Source organism: Cyanistes caeruleus, chromosome 13, assembly GCF_971803275.1.
Source record: "Cyanistes caeruleus chromosome 13, bCyaCae1.hap1.1, whole genome shotgun sequence".
Classification (NCBI taxonomy): domain Eukaryota; kingdom Metazoa; phylum Chordata; class Aves; order Passeriformes; family Paridae; genus Cyanistes; species Cyanistes caeruleus.
In genome coordinates, this window is record NC_141713.1 from 7,931,928 (window position 1) to 7,944,714 (window position 12,787).

The 12,787-nt window shown below is 56.4% G+C and overlaps 2 protein-coding genes across 4 annotated transcripts; one reads left to right on the forward strand and one right to left on the reverse strand.

Annotated features, from left to right (window-relative positions):
* Window positions 1–36: 36 nt before the first annotated feature.
* Window positions 37–3,700, forward strand: LOC111934045 (ras-related and estrogen-regulated growth inhibitor-like protein A). Its single transcript, XM_023933891.2, has 4 exons — window positions 37–934; window positions 1,340–1,393; window positions 1,647–1,723; window positions 2,271–3,700. The coding sequence occupies exons 1-4, from the start codon at window positions 631–633 to the stop codon at window positions 2,694–2,696; spliced, it is 861 nt and encodes a 286-aa protein (XP_023789659.1). The 5' UTR covers window positions 37–630; the 3' UTR covers window positions 2,697–3,700.
* A 213-nt stretch (window positions 3,701–3,913) lies between these two features.
* On the reverse strand, window positions 3,914–10,388 carry PLIN1 (perilipin 1). Of its 3 annotated transcripts, none has more exons than XM_023933894.2 (9): window positions 10,054–10,388; window positions 9,372–9,430; window positions 8,543–8,741; window positions 8,331–8,413; window positions 7,689–7,941; window positions 7,089–7,504; window positions 6,427–6,573; window positions 5,504–5,737; window positions 3,914–4,998 (listed from the first exon to the last, which is right to left on the reverse strand). In XM_023933894.2, exons 2-9 carry the CDS (start codon window positions 9,414–9,416, stop codon window positions 4,615–4,617), a joined length of 1,761 nt encoding a protein of 586 aa, XP_023789662.2. In that variant the 5' UTR covers window positions 9,417–9,430; window positions 10,054–10,388; the 3' UTR covers window positions 3,914–4,614. The 3 variants fall into 3 exon arrangements, with proteins under 3 accessions (XP_023789662.2, XP_023789661.2, XP_086705812.1); XM_023933893.2 differs by lacking the exon at window positions 10,054–10,388 and adding an exon at window positions 9,935–10,020; XM_086849686.1 differs by lacking the exon at window positions 10,054–10,388 and having other exon boundaries at window positions 9,372–9,513.
* Window positions 10,389–12,787: the final 2,399 nt, after the last annotated feature.

Consider the following 12,787-nt stretch of genomic DNA (forward strand, 5'->3'; position numbering starts at 1 on the left):
GAGGGAGGCCGGGGAGTGAGGGGGGGAGTGAGGGAAGGAGGGAGGGAAGGAGGGAGGGAGGATGAGGCGGGCCGGGGGATGCGGCCGGTCCTCGCTGCACCCCGGGGAGAGCAGCCGGGGGAGCGGGGCACGCCCGTGGCTGTGGGACCGGCGGCTCCCCGGTGCTCCAGAGCAGCTCCATCGCTCGGGAGATGCTCCATCACTCTTGGGATGCTTCATCACTCACAAGTGACTCCATCCCTCGTGAGATGCTTCGTGACGTGCGAGGCAGCGCTCCGTTAATCGCGGGGTGTTCCATCTCTGGTGAAACAAAGTTCCAGCACCCATGAGATGCTCCGTCAGGCACAAGGGACTCGCGTCTCTCATCAGCTGCTTCATCGCTGACGAGACACCCCAGCAGCTGACCCTCCTCCACTCCTGGCAGGCATTCCCGCCATGTGGGGAAGGGAAGAGGGGCTACGTGGCCCCGCCGAGGCACAAAGTGCTCGAGGTGGAGGCCTGGGCACCTCCTGGGATGCTGCAGTTTGCGGAGCAGCTGGTGCCGACAGCTGGTGCTTGCCGGCCGCCCGCCGCGCTGGGGGCTGGCAGCGCCGGCTCAGCCACTGACGTATGTTCAGGACAATCTGAGCGATGACAAAGTTTTTCATCCGGCTGCCTGCAGTTCCCTCTGCACCGCCCCTGCGGCTGCGGGGAGGGGTACGGGCCTGGTGGGTCCCCTGGGTGCCGTGGGAAGCGCTGGGCTGGCGGCACGGCCGGACGCGCGGCTGGCACCGCCGGAGCTCGGCCGCGCTCGGCATGGGGCTCCGGCTGCCTCTGCGCCGGAGCACCAGCTTCACCCCCGACCACCCTGCCCTCATGGAGCTGCCCGGCCCCACTGCCCTGAAGATGGAAGCAAACGTCCTTGTCATGGGAGCGGACAACGTAGGGAAATCAGGTGAGAACTGACCGTGAGCTGGAGCAGGGGGTTCCCAGGCTGAAAGCAGCAGTGCCTGGAGGAGCAGTGGCAGGGAGCAGCCCATGGAGCAAATGGGTGAGATGGGGCTGAGCCCTAGGGTGCAGCTGTAAAGCTGAGCACAACCTTGTAGCCATCCGGGGAGTGACAAGGGAGGGTTATTTTCCACTGAGCTGCAGTTTGCTGATGCTCCGGATCGTGCAGATGCTTTGCTTCGTGCCGTGCCTCTGCTGCACTCACAGACCCGCTGGCAGCTGGGGAAACTCAGAGGTCATCCCTGTTTGTAGGAGTTTACAAGGGAATGGTGCTTGACTCTGCTCTGGATTTAGAAAGGAGAATACTCCAGGTTTTGGGTTACTCTGATGATTCCTGTCCTTCCCTCTGCAGCTCTAACTGTGCGTTTCCTGACCCGGCGCTTTATTGGAGAGTATGGAGACATGGGTGAGTGCCCGGCCAGTTCCCAACAGGGATTGGGGTCGAGAGACAACCCTGCTTCTGCCTGTGGGATTTCATTGCAGCCCATACTCTCCTGCCTTTCTCCAAAGCCTTTGCCTGCTCCCAGGGGCTCGATGTTGTATTTGTTCAGTGACCATCTCTTTGCTCCAGAACTGCTTCTCTGGGGTGTGAAAGGTCCAGGGTGGCAGCTGGTGACACCATGAAGATGACTATTTTCTTTTTCTTTTTTGGGGGGCAGAATTCATCTACAGCCACAACCTGACTGTGGATGGCCGAGAGATTCTCTTACACATCTGGGACGTCCCCAATTCCCAGGTGAGAGAGCTCCACTCCTATCACCCGTTTCTACCCCAGGACAAAAAAACCCTTTACTGGAAGTTACCTATGGGGAGCCACAGGCTGGGAGGGCCAGTTGAGCAAGGCCTTATGAACCTCAAAGGGTTCATAAGAGACTGAACTCTTCTCACCTGCCAAGCACAGGACAGCAGTGTTGCTGGCAGGGTGGAAATAGTTACCATAGCCCATGGCCCTCTGGCTGAGAATACTGCAGCTGAAGCACTGCTTCTAATACAGGACTGTGCTAAAGTGCTGCCCTGAGGTCCCCACACTGTTACCACCTGCAGCCTGCAGTGCTTGGCAGCTGGGTGAGGGTTAGGATTAGACTGAAAGCTGAATCATTCCCTCTTGGTTAGTTTTGCCAGGTGCTGCTCTGCCCTTCATGGTACTCCTCTTTCTCTCTGCTCTTTTGCTGTTCTCTAGCTGTCCCTGTCCCAACAGGCTCAGGATTGCACTCTTCTAGCAGGCAGGTGTGGAGGGAGGGAGGGAGTCCAATGAAACAACCCTTCCTCTTCTCTTTCCCCAGGAGCAGGCAGAGGATGGCTCCTCAGAGGAGAAGCGAGTCCAGTGGGCAGACAGCTTTGTCCTGGTCTACAGTATCTGTGACCGTGCCAGCTTCAACATCCTGCCCCTCAAAATCCAGTTCATCAAGGCAGCCAAGGAGGGGCAGAGCCAGGAAAAGGTGCCCATTGTCATTGTGGGCAACAAACGGGACCTGCACCACCAACGGGTGGTGTCCAGCGAGGAGGGGCGGCTCCTGGCCCTCTCTTTAGACTGCGGTTTCTATGAGGTCTCTGCAGCTGAGGCTTATCACGGCGCCCTCATGGTCTTCCATGGACTGGCCAAGCTCATCCCAGACACCAAGCTGGCCCTGAAGAAGGGTACAGGGATCCGTGGCATCGTCAAGACCATGTCGGCTGTGTTTGCCCGTAAGCGAACAGACTCCCTCTGAGCCACTGCACGGATGCTGCTGCTCGCTGTGCTGCCCAGCTGGGCCAAGCCTCCTCGCTGGGTGCCCGTGGAGATGGTGCGTGTTTTTCCAGAAGTATGATGGGTTGTTCCTCGCTGTCCTCCCAGTGTCAGGTTCTGGGTGTCCTGCCGTGCACAGCCAGGGCAGCCAAGGACTGTAGTGTGTTACTCTTGGCTCTGCCGTGGGACAGTCTCATCTCTTTGCTGTACCAGCTTTTTAGGTGCCTCCTGCTTTCTCCTTCTATCCTCCAACACTGGAAACCACGGGGGGATTTTGTCAAAGCCCCAGGCAGCAGCATCTCTAGCTCCTGCAGCAGGAGCTGCCCAGGCTGTCAGCCATTAGGGAGGATATTCTGCTCTTGTACAGCACATGACTCCCTGCCTCTCCATTCCTTCTCTGGGATCCCTATTCCTGTTTAACCCTCATCAGAATCCTCTTCAGTAACCCTGGAGCACCCATGAGCTGGGGAGATGGGGTTTTTCTCCACTGGGGAGGCGCTGGCAGTTCCCACATGTGTATCACCGTGTGAGAGTGTCCCAGAGCCCAGGACCATCCTGCAGGACTTTGGTGAGGGCCGGCGCCTCGCATCCCCCTGCTTGTGAACAGTCCTGCTCACGGCCCTCTGCCCCGCAGCCTTTCAGCGATCACAGCCCTTTCCCTTGTGCTGGTGAGCGCTGTACAGGCTGTGCCTGGGAAAAGCCAGGCTCAGGGCTCGTTCCCAGGATGGGAATTGCACCACCAACCTTCCCAAGCCACTGCTTCTGTAAGGCTGCCTGTCCCCGGGGAGGAGGGGGGCTGGGGAAAGGGGTTGCTGGGCTCGTCGCTGAACCCTTCTGCTGCTGGGAGGCTTTTCCCTGCCTCTCCCAAACCCTTCTCTTTGTGCCCTGGGAAAGCAGTGTATTGGAAGAGAGTTTGTGCGTGCTGTAGGGACACTGATTTCTCTGCTGTGTTCTTCTGGAAATGCAATAAATTGTCTTTGGCAGGAAGCCCCGGCTCCTTGGAGCTGTGAATTTGTACTTGGGGCATGGGAAGAGACACGTACCATGCTGGGCATGCCACTATCCCAGTGGCAGCTACCCACAGGGAATGTAACGGGATGTTTTCCACACCCACTCCCTTGGCCCTGAGTCAGGGGTCTCACCCCACTCTGTTCCCTTGGTTTGGTGTCTCACTCCCACAAAGAATCCGAGCAGATGGGGTGAGTGGCAGGTGGTTTATTATTGCAGGTTTATTATTGCAGCAGATACAACAAGGTGTTGTGGGAAGCCAGGTGATCCTGTGGGAGAGGGGCTCCAGGAGCTCCACCTGTTCTCACCAGACTTTTTCCTGACGCCACCATCCATCCCACCACCAGCTGGGAGGGAAGTGCCCAGGGCTTTCCCACTCATGAATCCTGCTGGTTGGTGGGGATCTTCAGTCCCTCCATGGAGGAGCAATCTGTGCCTAGGGATGGGCCCTGCAAGGGGGGATGGAGGGAGAAAGGGTGGGGAGACAGGCTTGCTATGGTGATGTTTGACAGCTTTGCCATCCTCCCTGCTCTCTCTCACTGCAGTTCTCAATGTGTAGCCAGCCCATCTAAGTTCACTCTGTCTGCTGAGCAGGGACCAAGGTTGCCCAGTGCCAGCCCTGGGTGGTCCCTTCTGGTCTCACCACTCTTTCCAAGTCTCCTTCAACTTCCTAGTCCCACCTTCCCCTACCTTCTCCTTCCAGCAGCAGGGCTTCTCGTTGCCTTTATTCCCCCATCCTGGCCTTGATGCACTCCAGAATAAGCTATCCCATGGCTTGTCCTTTAAGCTCCTGTCCTGGAACAGGGGTGTGTGTGGGCAGCTGGCAGGGGCCCAGGCAAAGCGTGCTGAGGGGTTTTGAGAGGGGCTGGGATGTGCTTGTCCCGCCTGCTGGCTCAGTCCTTCTTGAAGACAGGACTGTAGAAGTTGCCGTAGTAGGCCCGGCTGTACATGGACTCGGGGCTGAAGCGGTAGGAGCCCTCGCTCACCCGCCTGTTGTAGGGGGAGAAGGCGGATTTCCGTGGGAATGGGTAGTCGGGGTCGAAGGCAGGGCTGCGGTAGTAGTTGTGCCGCAGGAAGAGGGGGTCCTCGAGCCCCAGGAAGGAGAGGGGGTGATGGCCACGGTACAGCCGCCAGTCGCTCCTCAGCTGGGATTTCTCCTCAGTGGAGGGGACAGCAGGCTTGGTCTCCTCCTCCTCCTCCTCCTTCTTCTCTTTCTTCTCCGTGTCAGTCTTGCTGCCCCTGGGTGCTTCTTCTTCCTTCACTGACTGCCTGCGGAGCTGAGAGATGGGGTGAGCACCCAGCCAGGCTGTACCCACCTGCCAGCCCTGCTTCACCTGTGCCACACAGTCCCTCCCTTTAACTGGGAGAACCTCAGGAGCAGCCAGTTTGCCCCCAGAGTGGAGGGGAGTGGGTGGCTTGAGGTCCCTTGAGCAGCTGTGGTGAAGAAATGTTCCCAGGGGAACAACAGGCTGAGGTAAAGGAGAGAGAACAGGGTCTCATCCTGAACTTTCACCTTCCTGGGAATGTGGTCACACCTTGGCTTGGGCATGAACTGTGTGAAGGTGTCACCACTGTCTGACCCATCTGTTCTATTGGGGGACTCGCTATCATGGCTCCAGGGATGCTCAAGAGAAGGGTGGGACTGAGGTGTCTTCATGGCAGCCCCTCTCCCCAGTCTGGTACCCCCTGACACTGCCTGCAGCTATGGGGTGCTCATGGGAGGAGATTGAGCAAAATGGGGTTTGCTGGGGATGGGCAGGGCCTGTCTGGGGGCAAACTCACCGGCACGTAGCTGTACAGGGTGCCCAGCAGATGCTTAGGGGCACTGACAAGGGTCCCCCCGAGAGCATCCACTGTCTCCATGGCCCTGGACAGCCTGCGGGGGGTGAAGAGGATCAAGCCCTCTGCTGCATCCCAGGCCACGGCTGGGACCTTCTTCATGCTGGAGATGCTGGAGGCGCAGGCGGTTTGCAGGTTGTGAGCCACGCTGCCCACCAGCCCGGGGTCCTGTCCCGCCTGCCCGGAGAAACCAGCTCAGCTCCTGGCCAGGGCCTCTGCCCCACCAGCCCCTCCAGGCAGGACACGGTGGCCCTGGTTTCCCCATCCCCTTTGCAGCTCGAAGCCTGAGAGATTTCATCTCGCTGCTCTGCAAAAGCCACCACAGCTCTGTGCAGCGGGGTCTCTCCCTGTCCCAGCCAGCTCCCCCCGCTCCAGGCCCCAGGGGACCCTCTGCTCGAGGCTGTGCTTCCGCTGCAGGCAGAGACAAAGGGCACTGACCCCAACCTGCTGCTTCCCGTCCCCAGGTCCCAGCGGAGCTGATGCTGGAGATTGTTCCCAGCCCCACTGGCTCGCAGCACCCCTCGCTGCTGGGACCACGCAGGGGATTTTTCTGGGGTGTTCTCTCAGTAGGGAGTTCAGTGCTGACATCCCACAGCTCCAAAGGTATTTTGAACATACAAGCCAGGGTGACTGTGCCTGGCACAGAGGCTGCCCACAGACCCCAGCTTTGGGGAATCAGAAGGGGACTCCTGGGGCTGCCCCACTGCCAACCCCCTCTTGCATCCTCCAAACTGCACTTCAGGGTTGAGCAGGGTTGGGGACCTGGTCCCCAAAGGTATGGGGGAATAGCCTCCATGCTTGCATGGTCCATGGGTAGGAGGATGCTTTGGAGCATTCCTAGCTCACTGCTCTGCTTTTCTCCATACCTTGGTGTGGTTGGTGTCTTTCTTCCCTGCCTTCTCCTTCTTCTGCTCCGGTGCCTTGCTCGGGCGCCGGGTCAGCCAACCCGCGCTGCCCTGCCCATCACTGCGGGCCTGAGGGGCCACGGGGGCACTCGGCTTGGCCAGGCTTCCCTGCAAGGGGAGCAAAAAGCCACCACTCAGAGAGAGCTGGCTGGTCCCATCCACTCCATCCTGTTTAGTCTGAGGATTTCACAGGGGTACACAGAGAGCAGGGATTTGTGCATCTGGGGAGAAATCCTGAGGGCAGATGGGAGCTCTGGGATTTTGTCACAGGCCAGGGAAGATGTTCCCACTGCAGCATGGGGTAGGAAAAGCACCTCCTTCTCCCCATCCTCTCTGGGTCTCTGCAGGGGCTTTTTGCTTCAGGAAGGATGTTATGGCAAGGCCATAAATCAACAATAACACACTGGGAGCCTGCTAAAAATAACTTGTCCCAGTAATGTGGTACATGGTTATGTGTGAACATCAAGCAGGAACTGCCAGCCCCAGCTTGTCCTGCTGAGCGGGGGAAATGTACTCTGCTCAGATTTTCTCTAAGGAGCCTGAAAAGTCCCGTCTGAAAGGAAAATCAGCTGAAAAGAGGATACAGAGGAGCAGGAGCCCAGCAGGTGGGTGCTGGCACTCACCAGGATGGGGATCCAGGAGGCCAGCTCCTGCCCTTTGGTTTTGGCACGCTGGAGGCTTTGGGTGGTTTGCTGGTAAGCGCGGTGGGACACGGTGCTGACCAAAGCTCCAATCCGGCCCAGGGTGCTGGGAGCACTGGGAGCGCTGGGAGCACTGGGAGCGCTGGGAGCACTGGGAGCACTGGGAGTGCTGGGAGTGCTGGGAGTGTTGGGAGCACTGGATGCCCTGGGAGCACTGGGAGCCCTGGGACCACTGGGAATGCTGGGTGCCCTGGGAGCACTGGGAGCGCTGGGAGCACTGGCAGCACTGGGAGCTCTGGGAGCGCTGGGAGCACTGGGAGCGCTGGGAGTGGTGGTAGTGCTGGGCTGCCGCTGGGAGACCTTCGGTGTTGACAGATGTTTCTTTTTGGGCTTCTTATCTAAAGGTAGAAAAGTACAGGCAGAAGAATAGTGGAAGGGTTACATTCGGGTCGAACAGCCCTCCTAGACAGCCTTATGCCAAAATTCAGGGGCTGCCTCCTGCCCCATGCACCTCACAACTGGGGAGCCACTCAGCCAGTTTTCACCAGACTCCCACAGAGGGGATTTGGGCATCAGGACTACCTGCTTCTTCATCCTCCTCTGGCAGCAGGTATTCCATCAGCTTCTCCAGCCCTCCCAGGGCTGTGTCGACCCCCGCAGCTGCCATCTGGGTCACTGAGTTCTTCCTGGTGTACTTAGCTGTTGTTTCCACTGTGCTCTTGGTGGCCTCATAGCCCTCCGCTGCCAGCTCTTTGATCTTATCCATGGAGCTGCCAATGGTGCTTTTGGCACTTTGGAGGGGACAGGAGATGGTGTCCTTCAGTTCAGATGCGAGCTGTGGGCAGAGAGATGGAGAACAGCCCCACTGGTGTGCATGGGGTGGTGTGGGGCAGCCACAGGGACCGCAGGACCCCAGCCACGTCCATGCCAGTAAACATCTCCAAAAGGGGCGTAACAGCTCTCTCCAACCTGGGCTGGAGGTATCTAGCAGGGATGGGACACAGGACGCTATTGAATTATATTTGGGAGCCCCAGCCATCGTTTAGGCTGCAGAAGACCTTGGAGGAGCCCTGACTTGGAGATGCTGCCTTGTTTCCCAGCCAGCAGCCTCTCCCCAGAGAGAAACAAGAAACAAGAAACAATCCAGAAACAAGACTAGAGGAGATGTACTGTGGGCTCTTCAGAGGGGCTGGGGGGACCCAGACTGTCCTGTCTGTGACTTACCTTGTCGACAGGGTACTGGAGGGCAGGGATCTTCTCCTCTAGGTGATCCAAGCCCCGACAAGCCAGGTTGTTGGCCACAGCGACTGCCTTAGGCAAAAGCATGGTAAGAAAAGCACCTGGGCTGTGCCAGGCACGTGCTCGTGCCAGCGCTGTCCCACCTGGGGAGGCTCCGGTGGGCCCCCCTGCCACGTCCCCCCAGCACAAGGACTCACACTGCGGCTCCAGCCGGCGCACCACGGGCTCCATGCCCCACATGGCCAGGGCACCGGCGCCCTGCACGCCCCGCTCGTACACCTCACACACCGAGGCCATCAGCGGGTGCGACTCCTTGGTGCTGCTGTACTTCCGCTGCAGGGTCTCGCAGGTCGAGCTCACCACGGGCAGCTGCAGGACCCTCTGCAGCACGTTCTCCTGCACATGGCAGATGGACATGGGTGAGCCAACAGCCCTTCCCTGAGGAACGCCCCACTGCCCACACACCGGTGGCACTTGGTGGGTTACAGTGAGCAGAGGACCTCAGCTTGCGCAGGAAGAGGAGGAGGCCATTTCTTGAGCCCCACTGAGGGTCTCCCAGGTATTCTGAGTAAGGACAAGCAGGCTGCTGCCAGTGAGGGAGCAGGGGCACTGCAGGCAGTGTCTGAGCAGGATGGTCCCCACTCCTCCAGTGTCCCCAGCCCAAATGTTTAGGTGCTCACTCTGGCTTCCCACCCTGTGGAACCCCCATAACTGCTGGAGGTCAGGGGACTAAATGGGACACAGATGAAGGATAGGCATAGCCAGCAGCTATCACTTAGTGCTTGAATCAGCTCAAGGTTAACTTTTTTGAGTCTGAACTATTTAATTTCAAGCAAGCAAAAAGGTTAATCCTTTCCCTTTGATGATGCTTCATAATACTGCAGGTAAAGATCCCTATAAAGAGAACATGGGAATGTGTGGGACAGTGTGAGGTGTGACTGGTATTTATCCAGCACAGTCAATGCACACTACCTGGCCCCCTTGGCATGTCTCTACCCTTTTCTCTGTCCCTTTCCCTGCACCCACCTTGGCACTTCCATCCTGCAGAGCCTGAGTCTTCTTCACCGTCATTGTGGCACATCCACCTGCAAAGCAAAGTTGGGAACAGCAGACTCTGCCTGAAAGCAGGGCTGGACTTGGGCTCCCCCCTCACTTCTGCACCCCCCAAGCACAGCAGCTGGGCTGACACACACCTCCCATGGGTGCAATGGACGTGACATTGCCCAATACTTGACTTTTTACCAGTTAAACTGTAAAACCAAAGCCTCCATGCAGCCCTGCCCAGCTAGTGTTCCTTAACACCCAAAGATACAAAAAAAATAGTTGAGAGGCATCTAGTTTAAAGAAGTTATGGTCAGGGCAGTATGCTAGCAAAGCAAACTCAGAACAACCAGGATGCTAACAGATATGCAAGAGAATAGACTCTGGCTGAGAAGGGGTAAGAAGGTAGGACAGGAGCAGATAGAAGAGCAGTGGGTAGGGATGTAGTGAGATGTCCAGGTGAGGTCAGCATCCCCCTCACACACATCTGCTGCTCATAATGCCAACACTCATCCTTGTGAGAACACAGCTCCAGCCCCAGCACAGACCTCTTTTTCTCAGCAGCAGATGCAATTCTGGAAATCTGGAGAGAATGGGTGATCCCTGCTCTCACTCCCTGGTCCCACTGAAGCTGTCCCAGAGCACCCAGTGGGTGCAGGCTACTCACCAAGGGCCAGCCTGTCCCCAGCAGAGCAGGAGCAGAGAGTGGTGTCTGCACTGTCCCTTCACCCTGGTCCTGTGAGGGTGATGCACCGTGCTCTGGCCATTACCACCACCACGAGGCCCCACCTCCCAGTTGCGTGGGCTCGGGAGCTGACGGATTGCGGTGGAAACGGGCCAAGGAGCTCCCTGAAAGCACCGTCATTTGGAACAGATGACGCCAGAAAATCCCCTTTGTCACCCTCCCTGCAGAGCCCAGAGGCTGCAGCACAGCTGAAATGTTCTGGGGTTTAACACCACTCCTTCCACAGAAGATGAGAAGCTGCCCTGGGACCTCACCACCTCGAAAGCAACAGATCATGAGCAGACAGGGAGAAGGTGAAGAATCAGGCAGGGTTTCCTAAGAGATTAAAACTTCCTGTATTTCTGTAAGCCCTGTTATGCCTCATATGCCTCATATATGCCTCATGTTATGCCTCATATATGCCTCAGGGTACTATCCTGCTGGGAAACCTATTGTATACCAAGAACATGGTTTCTCCCCAGCAGAGTTTACTAAGCACAAGGAGCAGAAGGCAGATAGGGAAGGACATATTCTGCTTGAAACAATTTAGTTGGGCCCAGTCTGCAATTTCTAAGATGATTTATGCAGCTTTTGGTGAGGAGGCTTTAGCTGAGGGTCAGGGCAAACACTACATTAGGAAAGCTTTTGGCATCTGAGGTAGATGGAGAAAAAGATCAGTTTGGAAGTGATCTCTGAAGATCACCTCATTCAACTCTTGTTCAAGGCAGGGCTACCCTGCTCTAGGGAGAAGCAAAAAAAAAAAAACTTGCAGGGTGAAGATTCCCCTCTCTCTGGGGCCCAGTTCTTGTGCTAGCCATACTAATGGTTAAACTGTTTTTTTCCAGTTGAATCTTTCTTTGTTGTACCTAACATCTCCTATCCTTGCTTTGTGCACCTCTGAGCAGAGTTTGTGCCCCAACTGGTGCTGGTGCAGCCTATGTTCCATGGCCCTGAATGCCTTACCCTCTCAGTGATCTTCTGACAGACTATTCAGGATGTCCCCTGTGATGGTGGGACCAAAACAAGACATCCCCAAATGCTTTGTAGAGAACAACTGCCCTCCTTGACCAGCCAGCAATGCTCTCACTAAAATGTTGCTCTTCCATGGCCTTGATGCACAGGAGGCACACTGAGAACTCACACTATCATTAACAAATCTATTTGTGGTACTGGTTGAAAAGAAGACCACACCACCTGTGTGGGGCTATGCCAAGTCTTGGTTATTTACTACAGATGAGCCACGCTGATGAGATGAGGACAACGTGGTGGAAAGAGGACAAATGCCAGAGGACAAGACAATAATCAGGGAGGTCAGTGCAGATGAGTGGTCTGGGGCTGCTGTGTGTCCTGGATCAGCTGGTGGGGCACGTGGCTCACAATGCCCACAGCTGCCCAGTAATCCCATTCAGGACATGGAGGTGAGCACCCAACACGGCTTCACGGCTCTCTGCTTGTGGCTGCACTGCTCGAACATGGGGGTGGGAGGCTTCTCTGGGGCATGGGAGAGCCACAGATGGAAGGAAAATACCCCTTTTCCTTCCCAAAGAGCCCAGAGTCTGCTCCCAGCCCAGGGCTGTGCCTGCCTTGCTGGCTGGGTACAGAGGCACATGAATGTGCTGGGCTGCCTCCAGCTGGTGCTGGGGTCAGTCACTGCCCTTGAGACAGAGGGACAAAGGGCACCAGCCTGCTTGAAAGTTTGTTCTCTTGGCACTGAGACTTCTTCCAGCCCCATTGGCCTGGCTAAAAGTGCAGAGGGCACAGCAACCTTCTCTCTGCCTTGGCTGGAGTCAGGAGCCAACACAGCCTTTGCCCTACTAACGCCTGTGCTCATCCCCTCCCCTTCCTCTGGGGCAAAGGCTGTGCCAGCCCCGGCTCTGCAGGGCAAAGGCACCACAGTCTCCCTGCCCCACCACTCCAGCTGGCACCAGAAACACTTCTTATGTTCCTGCAGGCAATGTTTAGAGCTCACCATGCCCACAGAGTGCAGGGAAGCAGTTTCACACCCCTGTCTCTGCAGTCTGCTCTGTACTCATTTATAAACCATAGTGATCCCCAAAGCCCTGCAAGGCACCTTTACTCTTCTGTCTGGGAAGGGGCTGGAGAGATATCTGATTCATTTCTGTGCAGGATCAGCAGCCCCATAACCAGTACTGGTAGATGTCTGCCCAGTTTATTTTTAAGGACTGCCCTCCTGGGCAATCTATTTAGATTTTTATTTCTTTTAGTTAAAAAAAAGGTGTGATTTAATTCTTTGAGACAATATAAAAGTAATATCTCCTGGATTTAGAGATGGATTTACTGCCTTGCTCTTGGCAGAAAAGCTTGTAGACACTTGGAAGACTACTCACACCCTCCCCCAGTCACACTTCCTCTACAGAACCAGTTTATTTGGTATCTCCCTGGGGATGTTGATTTTTAACCTTTGACTGCTCTTGACGCTCACCTGGGAATCCCCAATGGCTCACAAACTCCTTCAAAGGTCATGCCAAGCACAGTGCTGATGTTAGGAAGGCCTGGTCTGTAAGCAGAAGAGAAGATGACCGCTCTCCTACTGTTTCCATTACAAAATGTGTATGAGGCCACTAATCCAGAAGGAAACTCTTGCTAAATCATTCCTGAATGCCATGCTTTATACATTGTTCAGGAGCTGACATTTTGGAGTTTCCAAGCTTTGCAG

Coding starts and splice junctions, on each gene's coding strand:
- LOC111934045 (XM_023933891.2), top strand. CDS start 631: ATGACAAAGTTTTTCATCCGGCTGCCTGCAGTTCCCTCTGCACCGCCC. Junction 935..1,339: donor GGACAACGTAGGGAAATCAG/GTGAGAACTGAC, acceptor TTCCCTCTGCAG/CTCTAACTGTGCGTTTCCTG. Junction 1,724..2,270: donor GGGACGTCCCCAATTCCCAG/GTGAGAGAGCTC, acceptor CTCTTTCCCCAG/GAGCAGGCAGAGGATGGCTC.
- PLIN1 (XM_023933894.2), bottom strand. CDS start 9,416: ATGACGGTGAAGAAGACTCAGGCTCTGCAGGATGGAAGTGCCAAG. Junction 8,742..9,371: donor TGCAGGATGGAAGTGCCAAG/GTGGGTGCAGGG, acceptor TGCCATGTGCAG/GAGAACGTGCTGCAGAGGGT. Junction 6,574..7,088: donor CCTCCTGGATCCCCATCCTG/GTGAGTGCCAGC, acceptor CTCCCCTTGCAG/GGAAGCCTGGCCAAGCCGAG.